This window comes from Capra hircus, chromosome 28 (assembly GCF_001704415.2).
Source record: "Capra hircus breed San Clemente chromosome 28, ASM170441v1, whole genome shotgun sequence".
In the NCBI taxonomy this organism is placed as follows: Eukaryota; Metazoa; Chordata; class Mammalia; order Artiodactyla; family Bovidae; genus Capra; species Capra hircus.
Genome location: NC_030835.1, coordinates 32,379,811 through 32,399,815, shown reverse-complemented (window position 1 = coordinate 32,399,815; position 20,005 = coordinate 32,379,811). Strand labels below are relative to the sequence as shown.

Sequence of the window (20,005 nt, the reverse complement as noted above, 5' to 3'; positions counted from 1 at the left end):
TAGGCCCTCTGAGAGACTTCATACTCAAGATGCTTTTTGGGAATTGGGGCAGAGGTCTCTTTCTTCTGTAACTTCTTCCTGCTGTGCATGAGTGTAGGCCTGCCTAATACAGCAGAAGTCTCTCTCTACCTGATCTAAGTTGGGGTTTTCCACATCTGAAACCACCTTCTACCCTTGTAGTAACAGCAATTTAGTTGGCCCCTCTCAGAGATGAAATAGACAAGGGCCAAACAGGAGACCTAACAGGATGGTCATCTCTGGTCCCCGGAAACAGAAGGCAACATTTGGGGTGAGGGTTGCAGGCTTTGTGACCCCTTCTGATAGGTTGGTGGTGAGGCAACAGAGCTGTGCTCCAGGAATCTTGTGTTCAGTCTGAAGTTAACATCTTCCACCTGAATGGGGGCTCAAAGACATTGTTATGCATATTTCTTTGAGTAGGAACCAGGACTCTGTCTGGAGGCTGTACCAACCTTTGATTGTTTCTGTTTTTGTAGACCCTCCCTTCCCTGCTTAGCAATTGTTTGAATCCATGTTTTGGAATTCAGCGAAGGCCAAGGAGGCTGAACAAAGTCTATATCCTACAGATAAGAAATAGAGAACACAGAACAGATCTGCACTCCAGTTTTAATTTTAGGGAACTAGGCAACTGTGACTGTGATAACTTCCTGTCAAAATGGGGCATAGGACTGCCCCAGCTTGGAGTATAGACACTGAATTGGAAGTATTTCTGAGTTCCAAGTTTTAGATCTGAGTCTTGTATGATTAAAATCTTAATCTCATTTCTTTTTAGAAGAATAGGTCTGAAACCCAGTCTGGACCTGGCACATCAGGGAGACTTGTAGGCATGTAGCCAGTTGCCTAGTTTTATTAAAAGTCAGGTTAGTAGCTTCCAGCAGACATTGTTTTGAAAATGGTGGCATCCAAGCCTGACACGACTCAGAAAACTCAAGGGTTTAGCAACACAAGGTCTAATCTGAAAGCACACTCATAGCATCACCTAGTTATTTCCCAGGATTATCTGAACCATAGCTATTCTATTTTGACTTTTAATTGTAAACTTTTCCTTAATAGCCAAAGCAGATTTCACTGTTAATGACGTCAGTTTCTCTAGGTATGAGAAGATGCAAGAATTGGGACTCATAAAATCTTTTCCTGAAAAGATCTAACTATCTGAAGGCCTGTTCTGCCAGTTTTTCCCAGAGCACAGAGTGCCTCATTCTTGATTTTCACCCTGAACTCCTTTTTCAGGGGCGTTGAAAGTCAGCAGTTGCAGCGGCCATGGTTTAATCTTTGTAGATGCAGATGTCGAGTGTCAGTCTTCAGTTGGCAGAGCCCCTTTTTGCTCATAAACTTGATCATGATTATGAGGGGGGCAGTTCATGACCATTTTATCCCATGGTGCTGAGAGTGTCCATTCTCAGGTAAACAGGCCACTCAATGTGCTGTTACTGGACTAGGCCATAAAACAGTATCTAAAATTCTCTGGACCACCTGTCTTACTAGCTTTTTGGTCCAGGAGAATATTCCCTCTTGTTGCTTCTTGCCATATCTAGAGTTACACTGTTACCATCATTGATCTCATACGGGACTAAATATTATTCTATTAGAGGCCTCACACACATACAGTGTAAGAAACAGCAATTTTGTAAAACAGGTGAAATACAAATAACATAGCCAGCAGTATTAGTAAAGTCACAAGTAAGACTTATGTTAAGAACTTCCATTAGATGTAGCCCAGTATATCTTCAGGTTATCTGACTTAGTCTGCCCTGTAGAAACTTTATCTTCCAGGGAAATTATATATTGGCACCATCTATAAGGAACATAGCCCAGTTTTCTAGTGTCACTAGACTGATTATCTTTAGTTTGATTTAACTTTTTAAGTAAATTTTCTCAGGGCCAGCCAGTTAGAGTCTGGTAATAGAGAAATTTACCAAGGTAACCCAGAACTAGACACAGGTTATTGGCCACAAACCCAACAATTGGATTGATTTTGAAACTAGCATAGGATCAGGCCTATGATAGAAAAGCATTTGACTTATATGCAAAGGTCTAAGAAGTCAAGAAAACATAAATGATCATACGAATCAGGTCCCGCATCTCGGGGAAGCTGTCTCCCTCTGATGTCGTCGTCTTCTCATCCTGGTGTAGTGTAGTTTCTCCTGATAAAAAAAGTCCTTCCATCCATGTTGGAGACGACAGTCCCTTAAATTATGTCTTTTTCCAGTCCTGGTTGCAGGTCATAAGGCATCTGATCTTCATCCAAAGATAGATTACGGAGATAAGCTTCAGAAACAAACTTTGGGTGTTCTTCAAGAATTCAATTAAATTTTACATTAACATTACATAACAGTAAAGAACTATCTAAGAGATGAGTCTTACTAGATGCAGACCTCCATTAACAAACTGGTATTTAACATTTCGAAATATCTTTTTTTCCTTAAAGTTACCTTTATTTTTATTAAATATAACCAAATTAAGGCTAGTTTGTTTGCAAAATAGGTCTGTTCTCACTAATTTTGGTCTGATGATTTCTGTAACCATAATTGATTGTAGACTTTTTATTTTGCTGAAACATTTATAGAGTCTCAGATTGAACTTTCAAAATAAAACAGGGCTGGGAAACTCACACCAAAGGCTTATCACAGATTTTGCATAACAAATCTAGGTGAATTTTTCCCTTTTAAGGTCTCAAAAATTTCTTGAGATTTTTGTGTCCATTAGAAAACCTTCCTAACTCATTTGATAAACTTACTGGAAACCTAAGAACTTCTAATCTTTGGAGGAGTCAGATAGAAAATATAATTGTTTTGTTTATAACGTTTAATTTTACCAAAGTATTGTCATAATTAGTTTGAGAGGAAGATTTCCACTACTCCCTGAAAACATAAGATTCAACCCCATAATTTTTTAGATAGAAACCATAAAGGTTAGAAGCATATTTACTGGTTCATTTAGTCCTTTTGCTAACTTTTGTGAAGTCATCAGGTTTTTCGTTAAAATACCAGGACATATCAGAATGTTAAAAACTCCATATAATTTTTAGGATATCTGTATTAGTAACTTTACCCTACATTATAATATGAGCAGATTTTTACTCATTTGATAATCTTTTTTTAATGTAATTTAACCAACCAAATAAACAGTTTAATATCTCTTTGGGATGCTTCAGGGGCCCTCTGAAGCACCCCAAAGTTAGCTAGAAGCCAAAAGTGCTTCATAGAATGATTTAGGAAGTTTTGTCAACAAATATCAGAAAGGTTTTGAGCACTCAGTCAGATGGACCTATAGGTCACTGTGAAACAATAGCTATTCACTCAGCCAAAGTAACAATATGGGATTTCAGAGGCGAATACAGAACAGACCATTTAAGAAGCAAATGAACTTAAATCTATTGTCAAATGCAGTTCAACATCTGAAGAAAGTGTGTCCTTTTAACAGAGAGAAAAGCCAAATTTAAGTTTTTGCACCAGCTTATTTTTAGTCATTAACAGTCCCAAATTTTTTAGCTTCTTTGTAAGAGGAAACTAACGTTTAGTAATAAATGTTTCAAAATTTTACTCTATTTGGAAATGAGCTAGCTAGTCAGTGAACTTCCATCACTTAGTTTAGCACAACCCAATTTAAGTTACCCCAATTTGGACAGACTATTTCAGACAGACATTCCTAAAGCATAATTATTCTTAATAGAGTTTATCTAAATGCTCATATCTCATTTACATTTTTTAGAAGTTTTTCTTACTTGAGGTAATTTTCTTGTTGACAAACTTGTAACAGATATAATATTTAACTCATATTAAACCTATGAAAATATTTTACTTAACGTTAAGTACTCTAAGACATGTCTATATTAAATAGGTCAGCAAACAAACATTAATATCAGGTATTTAACACTGAATATTTCCCAGTTCACATAAACCTGGAATTTATTGTTTAATTTAGAATTACTTGATTTGTAAGCACTTACCTTTTTTTTAAGCCAAATTAATAGAGATCATATGCAAAAATATTACCAAGACATATTTAGACAGACACAGTGTAAGATCTAGCTTTAAGTCTTTTTTTTTTTTTCCAGTGTCAGGAGTTAGAGATGGTCTAGATAAGTGTTCCTGAGAGCCCTGGTCTCAAGGCACAGGGAAAGAAAATCAAGTTTTAACAAAATGGCGGCAGGTCTAAACCACACGGTTGCCAGACAAAGCAAAATTTCCTTTTCCAGGGGATCTTCTTGACCCAGGGATCGAACCCAGGTCTCCCATATTGCAGGCAGACGCTTTAACCTCGGCTCCACCAGAGAAGCCATTAAATACAAAAATACAGTCTCTCAGAAAACCTCCTATAGAGACACAGAACTTCAGATCCAAGTACTAACATCAAAGATTTCAAGGAAGGAAAGGAAGCCAGGTTGAAGAAGAAGGGAGAGGAGGCAGGAGAGGGGGGGCAAAAGGGGTGGCCTTACAGACGTCTCCTGCCACCTACAGATACCCAGGCATTACGGGACTTTTCCCTGGGCCTCCAGAGAAGGGAGGACTGGAACTTGGCCCTACCAGAAATCAGAACCAGAATTCGAGTTCTCTTCCAAGAGGTGATCAGTCTCCAATCCTCAGCTCAGGCTGAGGACCCTTTGACCAGACTCCTGCGTCCAGGACTGGGGGACTAGAAAAACAGGGAAGGATAGGAAGGGTTAAGGAGAGGAGACAGAGAGGGAAGGGGAGAGAGATCAATAAAGTCTCTTGTTCCTTACCGGTCGGGGCACTCTGGCCAGTTGTCCGAGTCAGGAGGAGACCAGGGACAAAAGGGTCCCAGTTGCGGCCGCTGGGTCTGGTCCATTGGCAGGCAAGCTGGCCCCTGAGTACCCCGAGTGGTCAGGATGTCAGTCTCGGCGAAGAAGAGTCCCCGCCAGAGTCGCCATTTGTTGCAGGAAGAGGGACCCCTTCCAGGGCCCGAAACTGGGCTCTTGTCTAACACTCGGAAATGAATTGTCCGAGGAGACACATGTGCTGACAAAGGGAACTTGGTCAGGGTGTCCGATCCGCGGTCAGAACCCGGTGTAAAGTTCCCAAGTCAGAGGTGCCTTCTGAGGGCCAGCCTACATGGAAGGTCGGCCATTCTGCACTGCAAAAAGTGATTAATTTATTCCTTTTAATTTCTACACTGAGGTCATGAGCGCGCATCTTGACCTCCTTAAAATTATCAGTAACCAAGGATAGAGGTGTGGGGCTAGAATGGTGTTGCCCCATCGTCCCTGGATCAGTCAGATGTTGGTAAATTAACACAGACAATACAAACAGCCACACAAACAGAAAGAGAGACAGGAGAAATACACCTCCGGAAATCCGGAGGTAAAACCGAATGACAGCGGCCTCCAGCCATTCAGCGGGAGCGACCTGCTATCGTCTACAGAGAACAGGGGCACTCCATCCCCCCACGCCGGGGTCGGGGACATCTCCCAACGACCCCCACCGGTGACTCTCCGGCGCGTCCGCCTGAGTCATATACCGGTCTCAGATACCAGGCCCTACCAGGAGTGAAAAGAAAGACAGAAAAAAGCTTACTGGCAGCAGATGACTCTCCGGATCAGTCTTCCCGTGGAGCTGGTGGGAGATCCCGGACGAGCCCCCAAATGTTATGCCCAAGTCGCGAAATCTCCCAATGACCACCAGGGAGCCGATATCCGATGCAAAAGTAAGAGAGTTTTTATTACCAAGCTCGAGCTGGGTCTCCCACCGATACTGACGCAGCAGCCATAGGGAGGAGCCCTGAGCTCTGGGTTACATTGCTTATGTAGGGTATTATCGCGCGAAAAATTCAAAAAACGGGAGTCTCCGGGTCTGATTGGTCACCTTCTGGTGAAGGGTTAGGTGTTGAGTTCTGATTGGTTCTCCTTTCCCGGGCTTGACTCGAATTTCCTGGGCTGGCCAAGGGTTCTGATTGGTTCGCAGGTGGTGGGGTGAGGTCGGGATTTCCAAAGGCTCTTTTCCCGGAACCTTACAAAATGGAGTAGCTTTGATTCTTCAGTTTATTAGGGGCTAGTCACGTAGGTACTGTTTGCTTAACATATAACAAAATCTCAGACTCCAGAAGGAATGTGCATGAGCAGAAAAAACCATATACTTCACACAAACAGTTCAGGCTCAGTGAACCATTCTTACCAAGAACTGGTAAGAACCATCATGAACTCCAAATTCCCAGATACCAGCCACGAGACACGCTTGTAGCAGATCTTTCAGAAGACAGCAGTCTCAGGCCTGCTCTGTTAATTCTTTATCTACAACAGACATAAAATGTATCTGTTGACTTCTCCCATCCTTTCATTTATTTTGTTCATATTTTCCTCTTTTATATTAATTGTAATTCATTCTGAAGTTCTTTTGTGTTACAGTATCTGAGTCTCTATGTTGTTAATCACTCAGTCATGTCTGACTCTTTGTGACCCCATGGACTGCAGCATGCCAGGCTTCCTTGTCCTTCACCATCTTCCGGAGCTTGCTGAAACTCATGTCCATTGAGTCTGTGATGCCATCTAACCATCTCATCTGTTGTCCCCTTCTCCTCCTGCCTTCAATGTTTCCCAGCATTAGGGTCTTTTCTAATGAGTCAGCTCTTTGCATCAGATGGCCAAAGTATTAGAGTTTCAGCTTCAGCATCTTTCCAGTGAATATTCAGGGTTGATTTCCTTTAGGATTGACTGCTTTGATCTCCTTGCAGTCCAAGGGACTTTAAATCTTCTTCAAAACCGTAATTTGAAATATTCAGGGTTGATTTCCTTTAGGATTGACTGCTTTGATCTCCTTGCAGTCCAAGGGACTTTAAATCTTCAAAACCATAATTTGAAAGCATCAGTTTTTCAATGCTTATCCTTCTTCACGGTCCAACTTTCACATCCATACATGACTACTGGAAAAAACCATAGCTTTAACTATACAGACCTTTTGTAGGCTAAGTAATATGTCTGCTTTTTAATATGCTGTCTAGGTTTGTCATAGCTTTTCTTCCAAGGAGCAAGTGTCTTTTAATTTCATGGCTGCAGTCACCATCTGCAGTGATTTTGAAGCCCAAGAAAGTAAAGTCTGTCCCTGTTTCCATTGTTTCTCCATCTATTTGTCATAAAGTGATGGGACCAAATGCCATGATCTTCATTTTTTGAATGTTGAGTTTTAATCCAGCTTTTTCACTCTCCTCTTTCACTTTCATCAAGAAGCTCTATAGTTTCTGTTTGTTTTCTGCCATAAGGGTGGTGTCATCTGCATATCTGAGGTTATTGATATTTCTCCTGACAATCTTGATTCCAGCTTGTGCTTCATCCAGCCCGGCATTTCTCATGATGTACTCTGAATATAAATTAAATAAGCAGGGTAACAGTATACAGCCTTGACATACTCCTTTCCCAATTTTGAACCAGTCCATTATTCCATGTCCAGTTCTAATTGTTGCTTATCGACCTGCATACAGGTTTCTCAGGAGGCAGGTCAGGTGGTCTGGTATTCCCATCTCTCTTAAGAATTTTTCACAGTTTATTGTGATCCACACAGTCAAAAGCTTTGGCGTAGTGAAGCAGAAGTAGATGTTTTTCTGGAATTCCTTTGCTTTTTCTATGATCCAACAGATGTTGGCAATTTGATCTCTGGTTCCTCTGCCTTTTCTAAATCCAGCTTTAATTCTAGAAGTTCATGGTTCATGTACTGTTGAAGCCTTGCTTAGAGAATTTGGAGCATTACTTTACTAGCATGTGAGATGAGTGCAATTGTGCTGTAGTTTGAGAATTCTTTGGCATTGCCTTTCTTTGGGATTGGAATGAAAACTGACCTTTTCCAGTCCTGTGGCCATTGCTGAGTTTTCCAAATTTGCTGGCATATTGAGTGCAGCACTTTCACAGCATCATCTTTCAGGATTTGAAATAGCTCAACTGGAATTCCATCACCTCCACTAGCTTTGTTTGTAGTGATGCTTCCTAAGGCCCACTTGACTGGCTCTAGGTGAGTGGTCACACCACTGTGATTATCTGGGTCACTTAGATTTTTTTGTATAGTTCTTCTGTGTATTGTTGCCACCTCTTCTTAATGCCTTCTGTTTCTGTTAGATCCATACCATTTCTGTCCTTTATTGTGCCCATCTTTGCATGAAATGTTCCCTTGGTTTCTCTTAATTTTTTTGAAGAGATCTCTAGTCTTTCCCATTCTGTTGTTTTCCTCTTATTTCTTTGCATTGTTCACTTAGGGAGGCTTTCTTATCTCTCCTTGCTTTTCTTTGAAACTCTGCATTCAATGGGTATATCTCTCCTTTTTTCCTTTGCCTTTGCTTCTATTCTTTTCTCAGCTTTTTGTAAGGCCTCCTCAAACAACCATTGTGATTATGCTTTTATTGTCCTTTTCCTTTGGCCTTGTCTCTTCATATAACATGAAATTTTCTGTTGGATGGTGAGCATTATATCTAACAACACAGATATTAGGAGAGGCTCCAAAAGTTATCTCAAGTAGAGAGGATTCATCCTTTTCTCTGCTGGGCAGGTAGAATACAGAACCTGTCACTTTAATCAGACATGAGTGAGCTTGGTTAGGGCCCATAACATATTAGTTTTAATCCTTCTTTTCATTTTAACAACTGAAAGTTTTACTTCCTTAGTGAAATTTAACTTTATAATACAAAAGATAATATGAAATAACTTTTTCTTGGTCATCCCATTCTACTTTTTGTATAGTGCTAGCTCCTACAGTTTCCAGTTTAATACATGTTAATGTATATGTCTCCTCATTAAGAATAATATTTGTAGCAACTAGGACCACCCTTCCACCCTCTCATGGAAACTCAATTTATACAAGATACTACTTTTATCCTACATAGTATAGCATTAAAGAAAAGCAAAAGCAAAAGTCGCTCAGTTGTGTCCAACTCTTTGCAAGTCCATGGAATTCTCTAGGCCAGAATGTTGGAGTTGGTAGCTGTTCCCTTTTCCAGGGGATCTTCCCAACCCAGGGATTGAACGCAGGTCTCCCACATCTCAGACAGTTTCTTTACCAGCTGAGCCACCAGGGAAGCCCAGCATTAAAGAAAGCAGTCCTAAATTTAAAGAGATTCATTTCAGTTCAGTTGCTCAGTCATGTCCAACTCTGTGACCCTATGGACTGCAGCATGCCAGGCTTCCCTGTCTATCTCTGACTCCCGGAGCTTGCTCAAACTCATATCCATTGCATCCATGATGCCATCCAACCATCTCATCCTCTATCATCCCCGTCTCCTCCTGCCTTCGATCTTTCCCAGCATCAGGGTCTTTTTTAATGTCGGTTCTTCACATCTGGTGGCCAGCTTATTGGAGCTTCAGCCTCAGCATCAGTCCTTGCAGTGAGTATTCAGGATTAATTTCCTTTCAGATTTTATCTGATTTTATCTCCTTGCAGTCCAGGGGACTCAAGAGTCTTCTCCAACACCACAATTCAAAAGCATCAATTCTTCAGTGCTCTGCTTTCTTTATAGTCCAACTCTCTCATCCATACCTGACTACTAGAAAACCATAGCTTTGACTAGACGGACCTTTGTTGGCAAAGTCATTCTTTTAAAGATTTTCCACTCATATAGCTCTGACAATTTCTTATAGAAAAGGAATGTACTGTTACAGGAGCAAGTGTCATTCAAAGATGTATGTGTGGACTTCACCCAGGAAGAGTGGTACCTGCTGGATCCTGCTCAGAAGATATTATACAGAGACGTGATCCTAGAAAATTATAGCCACCTTGTCTCAGTAGGTAAGAATTCTTTTCCACATGATTACCAGTAGCATGCATTTCTTAGCTGATGAAATGTAAAAACTCCCTGTGAAATTTTCTGATGGAGATTCAAGGCTTTAGATGACTGGTCCCTTTTGGCCACTATAGAGTATGCTGTAGTCTTACCTCCCTTGGGAATTGGTTTATTTAGGCACCTCTTTTAGATAGCTCCCAAAGCTGTACCTTTCTTCCCCATCATTTTTTTAGAGTTCCTGAAGCCAGATTGTTCAGCCATAGTCCTGTGTTACTCTCTTTACAGGGAATTGTATTACTAAGCCAGAAGTGATCTTCAAGATCGAGCAAGGAGAAGAGCCTTGGATACTAGAGGAGAGATTCCCAAAACAGTACCGCTCAGGTGAGTTAGTGAGTTCACAGGCAGATGGAAGCCAGAGGAAATGAGATCTTAGGCCATTGGTATATGGTTCCAACCCCTGACCTTTGAAAGTGATTGACAGTTGGCACACATACTTACGTTTCCTTAATCACATTCTTCTGTATGTCACTTTCACTCATAAATGCTTCCCTTTGTTCTTTGACATTTTAGAGTCATCTACCTATATCCATAATCCAAACTCATTTGGCTCCATCTGGGATAATTTTTCCTGATTATTTTAAAATTGTCCACCTTCCATCTATTGTCTTTGGACATCTTTTGTTAGATGGTATGATTCATGTAATACTTTCATATATTAATTTAACAAATATATGGTGAGCATTCAATATGATCCAATTATGTTTATACATAATTAAAAGAATGTCCCTATTATCAGAGTGTGTGTTACAATGAGAGACAAAAAGCATACATGTGTATGTATGAAGATGTATGTGCATGTATACACACTCATGGTGTTGGGTGGTGGTAAGTACTGTGAAGAGCTGAAGCAGTGAAAAGGGGGTTAGAGAATGATAACATGCTATTTGGTACAGAATTCAAGAGAAAATGGGCTTCCCTCGTGGCTCAGCTGGTAAAGAAACCGCCTACAAAGCAGGAGACCTGGGTTCAATCCCTGGGTTGGGATGATCCCCTGCAGAGGGGAACAGCTACCCACGCCAGTATTCTGGCCTGGAGAATTCCATGCACTGTATAGTCCATGGGGTTGCAAAGAGTTGGACACGACTGAGCGACTTTCACTTCATTTCAAGAGAAAATATATTTTATGAGGTACATAATAGATATGAGTCTCTAATAAATTAAAGTGTGAGCTCTGTGGATTCTGAATACTCCAGGCAGAGGGAACATCAGGTCCTGGTGTTAAACTTGTCAGACTAGTGTGCTATTAGAGTATCTGAGGAATGATAAGGATGTCATGGTAGATGGAGGTGAGTGGGCATGGGGGAGATTGGTAGGAGATGATGTCATAAGTAGCATGGACTGTGGTAGATATATTAACTTGATTTTGAGTGATGTGGGAAATCCTCAGGCTTTTTTCAGTATATATAAACCAAATTAAGCTAGCAGATTGGATTTACAGTTTAAAAGAATCTCTCTGACTTCTCTGTTGTGACCATGTGATGGGTGGATGGTGCTTAGGCACAAGCAAGGAAAGAATACCAGTTAGGATACTATTGTATACCCAGAGGAGAGAAGCTAGTAGCTCAGGCTATGTTGGAAATGCTGAAAAACAGTGGATTTGTACATATATCTTGAACATGAGGCTAAGAGGATTTGTTACTAGGTTAGATATAGAGTGTGAGAGAAGGAGGAGTTGAGCATGAATTCCAATGATTTGTTTCCAGTACCTGATAACTTAGAGTACCATTTACTGAGAGAAAAAACTTGGAGGAGAGATTAGAGGAGAGTTAGTACAGTTGGTCACAAGAAGCTTGGGATAACTGCTAGATTCTGGGAGACACATACATAGAATTCCTTTGTAAAAGACCACACAGTAAATATTTTAGGCTTTGTGGGCCACACATGGTCTCAGTTGCTGCTGCTGCTCTTCCTCCTCTTACATCTTTCTCTGCTTTCTCTTCCTCCTCACTCCTCTCTGCTGCCTTTTCTGTATATTTCCCTCTGAAAACTTAAAAACATCCTTAGTTCTAGGCCCACAACCTTGCAGTCAGTTTGCTGACCCCTTTTCTAGAGAGTGGTTGTTTGTAAATGAGAGAGGTAGTCGTGGTGCAGTACTGCTTTTACAAGGTGTGTAAATCCACTAAATCTTGTCATTAGAGGAGACTGAGGGGAACAGTCTACGTCACTTGAAAATTAGAGAGCCTGGTTTCCCAGGGGTCAAATAAGGAACATTCAGCCATCCATTACTACCTTAAATGGCAGCCATGGGTTCAGTGTCCTAAACCTTTTATCCCCTGTTACTAGTTTTTTCAAATTCCTAATGTTATTTTCTTTTCCATCTTCTTCATCTTCATCTCTTCATTTTCTCACTTGTCATTGATACCTGACTTGATCTTCCTAGTTGTTGTTTTCTTCTACCTAAAGCATCCAATTAATCTTTCAGTAGCCTAACAAAGTTGATCCTTATTAATAAATGAAATAAAAGTCTCCTTTCAGTGACTGTCACAGTCTAGCACTGTTTTACATATCTGTATCTTTTTTACTGTTCTTCAGAGTTCATTTTAAACTTCATGCTATCTTATGTATTAAATTTCACTTTAAAATATTTTCTCTTTTTTCTATAATTTTCACTTTGGTTTATTTTGCCTTCTAAGTAACTTAATTAAAATTGGGTATACAAAGTGTTTAAATATTGCATGGTTTATAATAATGGCTTGTTGTTATTATTTTGGGCTTCTCTGGTGGCTCAGAGGGTAAAGCATTATTATTATTTCACTTATTTCAAGTTAGTGATCAATTTTTTTGCTGTAACTTAAATAGTCTGTGTTTTATAACCCTAACCCACTAGCATCTGTAGCCCCAAAACTCATACCTGATGATATGATTGTTGCTTAGGGTTTCTGTCATTGCTGAGATTTTGTTTTCCCAAAGAGAAGCGTGAGATAATTATTAGAATCTGAGATGGAATAGGAGGTTTCATATATACATTACTCCAGGATTCTTGGGCTTCCCTCACGGCTCAGCTGGTAAAGAATCTATCTGCCTGCAGTGTAGGAGACCTGGGTTCAATCCCTGGGTTGGGAAGATCCCCTGGAGAAGGGAACAGCTACCCACTCCAGTATTCTGGCCTGGAGAATTTCATAGACTGTATAGCCCATGAGGTCACAAAGAGTCGGACACAACTGAGCGACTTTCACTTTCAGTATATATAGATATATATACATATATTACATATATATATTACATATATATGTGTGTGTGTGTGTATATATATACATATACATCTATATACATACACACACAAACACACATACATATATATACATACATACCATATATGGTATAAAGTACATAGTTGAGGCCAGAACTAGAAGTATCCGTACTTTCCTTTCATACTTTTCCTGATTCTGATGTTTTAATAATTACTTTGTTGAACCAAGTTTAGAAGAGATCACTCTTTTTCATCCATTCAGAAAGCATTCTATAGTATTTTTACTAAATGCACATTCCCTTATTTTATCCTGATGTACAGGTTGAAAATAATTCGTATGCACATCAGTTTTTAAGAATCATAAATGTCCTGTCTCCTCAGTGAAGTTAGAGGAAATAGAATTTTGCTAACACCTGCCTAGACTGTGGTCATGACACAGGGTGTATCATTGAGCAATGGACTTGTTTCGTCTTACAGTGAATTAAACAGGTAGTAACTTCTAAAGGCAGCAGGTAGAGACTGAAAATGATAGGGATGTTGTACAGTTTGTTGGCTTTGTTATTTTATTATTACTTTTGTGGTTTGTTGTTTTAAATTAAAGTAGCATTTCCTGGAGGATGTTCAGGTCCCAAGGAGAGCCAAGGCTGGAGTGTAACTAATTACATAAAAGGTGTGTTGTTCAGAATGAGTAATTTGTTAAATATCCAGCTAGAACTGCACAAATATTTTTTAATGGACTTATAGAATTGTGACTTGAACTCATAATATGAATTCAGTTTTTGTTTTAATTTGTGTTTGTCAAGATAGTAACTATTATCAGTCTTTGGAGCCATGGGCTCAGGACTGTCTTAGATTTTTTTTTAACATATGATTAATATTGTTTCACCTAGTTAGTCACTCAGTCATGTCCAACTCTTTGTGACCCCATGGACTATAGCCCACCAGGCCTCTGTCCATGGAATTCTCCAGGCAAGAATACTGGAGTGGGTAACCATTTCCTTCTCCAGGGGATCTTCCCGACTCAGCAGTCGAACCTGGGTCTCCTCCTTTTCAGGCAGATTGTTTACCATCGGAGCCACCTGGGAAGCCAGTTTCATTGAGTAATGACAGTAAAGAATAGCCAAGAATTTTTACAATAAAGTTTGTTGAAGGCCTCAGAACCATGTATTAATAGAAAAATATGATCGTTATAGGTCTCATCTGTAAGTAAAAGCCACAGATGAGTCTAGATATGAAAGCAGAAAACCTTGACGTAAATGAAAAACTTAGATATGAAAGCAGACTTAAAGATCAGTATTGGTTCAGGAACAAAATTGTTTTGGGGGAAAGTAAGGCAGCAGATTGAAATAAAGACGCATATGTCTTGTGGTTGGGACAACTTCATTAACAGCTGTGAGCAAACAGAATAAGCCTGGTCCTTTTGCAGAGATGGTCTGTCCATCATCTGTTTTGTATTTCCTGTTGGGCATTTGTGTTGTTGTGAATCACAGCTTGATAGAGAGTTAGAGTCTGGATTAAATCCTTTAGAGCATGAGGAAGTAGGTACCTTCAGAAATTTGTTTTGATGTTCATATATCAAATGGGGAAAAGGAATAGCAACATGCACATTAGTGAGGATCCTACAACAGTAATCAAGGACAAGAAAGCATGATCTGTCTCTGTCAAACTGAGTTCATCCTCTAATATGTTTCTTAAACAGTCTATTTTTCTTTAAAAACAAATGAACAAAACAAAAAACCTCTCTTGTTAAACTCATCCAGTTCTTGGAGTTTGCTGTTCCCTAAATGAATAACTCTTACAAAATCTCCATCTCTTGCTTACCATGTCTTATTATAATTATTCCATGTGAATTAAAGGAATCCTGGGCTATCAAACTATTCTTCTGAACATGAGGTAGTTGGTGTTTTCAGAACTTTAGTCCGGTGTTGATATGTAGAGTAGAAGCAAGTAATCTAGTAGGAATCACACCAGGTAATCAGTGTCTGAGGGGGTTAGGGCTGTTTTGTTTCCACCAAACATAGTTCATTTTCTGAAAGCCCTTGTCTACTAATCTTCAGTGTAATGATATTCAGTGTTCAATGTCTCTGTTGGGCTCACTCCATTCTCTTGAGATTCTTGATTTCTGAATCAGCCACTCTCTGGTTCCCTGTGTTTTGAACGTATTTCACCTTTTTCTGTCTAGTTTTAAAGTGTGTATTAATAAAGTATTAAATGTTATTGCCAGTTTCCTTCCCCTATTTTTACTGAAGCATGTTTTTATTTTCTACTCAAACCAGAAAAGTAAAGAAAATGTATGCTGGATATTAGTTCACACCAGAAAACTGAGCCTAAAGCAAAAGAACTGACTGTGTAATAGGGCATTTGTGTAAAAGTCAAATTCCATTAGAAGTGTACTAGGATTCATAAGATGTGGTTATTTTTCTCATTTCTAGAAGACTGGAAAGTTGATGACCTAATAGAGAGCACCCAGGAAAATCAAGATGAACATTTTTGGCAACTTGCTTTCACCAGCAACAAAACATTAAGTACAGATAGTGGTGACAGAGTAAGGAAAACTTTAAATCTAGGTACAGACTCCATTCCTTCAAGCAATTTTCTATATAAAATATGTGATTCATGTGAAGTGAGTTTGAAAAATATTTCAGGCTTAATTATTAACAGAAAGAACTATTCTAGGAAGAAGCCTGATGAGTTTAATGTATATGAGAAATTGCTCCTTGATATTGGGCATGACAAAACTCCTCCTGGAGGGAAATCTTATAATCAAAACAAGAATGTCCTCAATCATGGACAGGATCTCACTCAGTCAATTTTTGACCAGCCTTTTGAGTATAATGAAAATGGAAGAGGCAAACATGGAGAGGCAGCCTTTTTCACAAATAAGAAAGTTCAGATAGGAGAGACACACTGTAAATATAATGAATGTGGAAGAACCTTCATCCAAAGTTTGAAGCTCAGTTTATCTCAGAGAACTCATTTTGAAATGGAGCCATGTGAATGCAGCGTTTGTGGTAAGTCCTTCTATATGGATTTAAGATTGGGACATCAGAGAGCTCTTATGGGGGACAATCCTTATGAATATAATGAATATGGGCAAATTTTCTGCGACAATTCAGCTTTCGTTATCCATCAGGGAACTTACACAAGAAAGATTCCCCATGAATATAAAGTCAGTCACAAAACTTGGGAAAAGTCAGCTCTCTTTAAACATCAGATAGTACACATGGGAAAACCTTATGAGCACAATGAAAATGGAAATACTTTCAACAAGAAGTCACATCTCACCCAACTTCGAAGAGCTCACTCAGGAGAAAAAACTTTTGAGTGTGGTGAATGTGGGAAAACATTCTGGGAGAAGTCAAACCTCACTCAGCATCAGAGAACACACACAGGAGAGAAACCCTATGAATGTACTGAATGTGGGAAGTCCTTTTGTCAGAAACCACATCTTACCAACCATCAGCGAACACATACAGGAGAAAAACCCTATGAATGTAAGCAGTGTGGGAAAACATTCTGTGTGAAGTCAAACCTCACCGAACATCAGAGAACACACACAGGGGAGAAACCCTATGAATGTAATGCATGTGGAAAATCCTTCTGCCACAGGTCAGCCCTAACTGTACATCAGAGAACACACACAGGAGAGAAACCCTTTATATGTAATGAATGTGGTAAATCCTTCTGTGTGAAATCAAACCTCATTGTACATCAAAGAACTCACACAGGAGAGAAACCCTACAAATGTAATGAGTGTGGGAAAACCTTCTGTGAGAAATCAGCTCTCACTAAACATCAGAGGACTCACACAGGGGAGAAACCCTATGAGTGTAATGGATGTGGGAAAACCTTTAGTCAGAGGTCAGTACTCACTAAACATCAGAGAATTCACACAAGGGTGAAAGCTCTTTCAGCATCCTGAACATTAAGAAGCCTTCATCCACACTTTCAAATATGTTATACAGGTTTTTAAAATGAGATGAATGAAACCCAAAGAATATCACAAATTCCTTTAGAGAGTGAGGTTTTGTTGTAATTCAGATAATTAGTACTAGAATAAAACCTTATTCATGTTTTGAATATGTAAAAGCTTTCCAAAAAAAGTAAAACTTTTCATCAGAAAATTTATATTGAAGGGAAATTCAATTACATAATATGGTGGAAAAAAACACCTTTGTCTAGAATTTATGTTGTATAGTAGTGCCATATTCTGGATGTGATACAGAAATTTTATTGTTGTTAATATAATAGATGATACTCATTTACAGTCATATTCACAGTGGAATCTGAAGTTTAAAGACGTTAAATGACAACAGCATTAAACATTTATATGAAGAGTCCTTGATGTTTGCAGGCCTTTTGTGGGTATGCTAATATCATAGAAATTTGAGGTATTCTTGATTGGTATATTAGAGCCTAACATGCTTATGAAGAGAAAATCTAAACTCTTAATTAACTGTTATAGTCTATATTAACATTTCCCACACTAGATACCATCAATGTCTTTTTAGGTTGTAATAATTATGTATATATGTATATGTAAATGTATTTATACACACTTACCAATACACAGTGATGTGCTGCAGTAAGTTTATACTAACTTGCAAGCACTGCTGATAAATTTTCAGGAATTTTATGAGCCAGTTGTTAAACACAGTCATTATTTTAAAGTTAAAGTATTAATTTACAGTTAAATAATATTAAAAAAACAAAAGTAATACATACTCAACACTCATCGTTTCCTAATTATTTCACAGCGTTTTGCTATTATCTTTGTTCTTTAGGTTATCTATATTGTTAAATCAGCATGGTGAATATTATATAATGATGTAGTACTATACATCTGTGACCAGCCCTATGTTCAGTGCCATCGTGTTGGTAGTGTGGCATTAGTGGGAGTATTTACAGTGGTACATCACTGTGTATATATGAAAATACGTTTGGCAAACTTAAAATACTAGCCACATACCCCTTCTCCCATTTCCATAGATAAATGACTCTCTCCATTACTGCTGAATGGCCTCTTCAAAAAAGAAGCCAAAATATGTTTTTTGGGAGGTTTTTAACTACCTATGCATCAATCCTATTTTCAGTACTACCAGAGACTCTGTGATGTCGCCAGTATATGCTGTTTTACTACCTGTTGCTTACCTTTCTTCTAATTTTGCTGGCATATGTGAATGAGTATGGCCATTATTACTGAGCTTCCACTTCAATAAAAAGGCCAAACAATAATTTCCTGAGGTTATTCAGCTGCCTTGGGTCAGTCAATACTGTGAATGCTGTTAATAACAATGATAATTACATAAATTTTGCAAAGGTTAACATCAGTTATGAACAGTAATGCTCACAGTATTCAGCAAATAAAAAGTAGTGTTGTATAATGAAATGCTTCTGTCCTACTCTTGGTGCTTTATTGCTGTATCTATTTGGGCATGATATGTGTAACCCAAGTTGTATGTAACTCAGGAACTATGTATTTAATTTAATAGAATGTAATATACTATCTCTCTCTCCTTTGTCCTACTGTTTTCTTTGCTTCTTTGGAAAACACTGATAAGAAGTTCCAAGAAACACTACCCACCAAATAGCCATTCCCTGCTTCTTCCTTGTTGGGCCATGTTTTGTCTTTTTGTCCATCCTTTCCCCAGATGATTTAGGGGTAAATCCACATTAGTCGGAGAAGGCAATGGCACCCCACTCCAGGACTCCTGCCTGGAAAATCCCATGGATGGAGGAGCCTGGAAGGCTGCAGTCCATGGGGTCGCTGAGGGTTGCACACGACTGAGCGACTTCACTTTCACTTTTCACTTTCATGCATTGGAGAAGGAAATGGCAACCCACTTCAGTGTTCTTGCCTGGAGAATCCCAGGGATGGGGGAGCCTGGTGGGGTCACACAGAGTCGGACACGACTGCAGTGACTTAGCAGTAGCAGTAGCAGCCACATTAGTCTAAGTTAATCATGAATATTCTGTTCTAGTGATTTTGTTGGGATGGGCAGGTGAATAATGAGATACTTGGAAAATATTCTCAGTGCTTTGGGGAAAGAACTCAGTGACAAAATATTGTCATGACATGGAAGAGATTGTCTCTCATCTGCTGAACTTTTTCATGGCTGTATTTTACACTAGATTATAGTTGTGGCCTGGTAGGGCAATAACCTGAAGAGAACAGTACACAAGATGGGAAAAACCTGACTCAGAGGTACTGTCACTGAACTGTACAACTCTTTCTGGACCTGCTATCTGCTAGGAGTTTGTATTACTGGGACAAAAGAGGCTTATTGTTTATTGTTGGAGATGTCTGTTATTTAGCACTGAAGGCATTCACTTGATTCAAATGAATTCTTTTCTAATGGAAGTGTTAATATTCTATACAGCAGTTTTAGAGATGAATTATTTTCTTTAACAAATTAATATAGGGAGGGATGTTTGTATCAGCCATGGGTCTAGTGAAAAACAATTCTGATCCAACTAAGAAGACTTTCATGGGAGACTTAACTACAGTGGTTTGCCAGAAACAAGGGATATTGAAGCACCTAGAGATTAGTGTCCCCAGGAGGCCATTACCCTTCTAAGTCCATAAGGGCAAAGGATGAAAGCAGGTGTTAACCAGAGCCCAATAAGAGCTGCTGCTCTTGTGGAGGAGGGGCCGTCTCATGGGAGATATTGTCATCTCCAAAATTATGGACCACATTCCTGGAACCCAATCAGATGCCATCTGCAAGTGAGCCCACATGGGCACAGAGAACACAGAGGGGAATGTCTGGGTGGAGCCATTGGAGAATAAGCAGCACAGTGTTTTTGATTCCTGTAAACTCCTATATAATGGCTCAGTATTAGAAATAAAATTATGCTTCTAGTTGAAAGTTAAGTATTTCTGCTTCATTGTGCTTTTATGCTGACATAAGTAAATTCCTTTTGGAACTGAGCACTGTGGCAGGTATGTCTCTCGTTTGATACACGTGAAGCAGACCTGTTAACTTGATTATTCATATAACCCCACATATTTCTTGTCATATG

General features: G+C 39.2%; 1 protein-coding gene across 3 annotated transcripts in view; it reads left to right on the top strand.

Annotated features, from left to right (window-relative positions):
- The window catches only part of ZNF248 (zinc finger protein 248), a 30,419-nt gene extending 11,916 nt beyond the window's left edge, over positions 1-18,503 (top strand). For 2 of the 3 annotated variants that reach the window (XM_018042274.1, XM_018042275.1), the window contains exons 3-5: positions 9,611-9,737; positions 10,018-10,113; positions 15,415-18,503. In XM_018042274.1, the coding sequence (XP_017897763.1) occupies positions 9,611-9,737; positions 10,018-10,113; positions 15,415-16,904 (1,713 nt within the window). In that variant the 3' untranslated portion in view covers positions 16,905-18,503. The remainder of the gene's footprint in view (positions 1-9,610; positions 9,738-10,017; positions 10,114-15,414) is intronic. The other variant, XM_018042276.1, reaches the window with a different exon arrangement.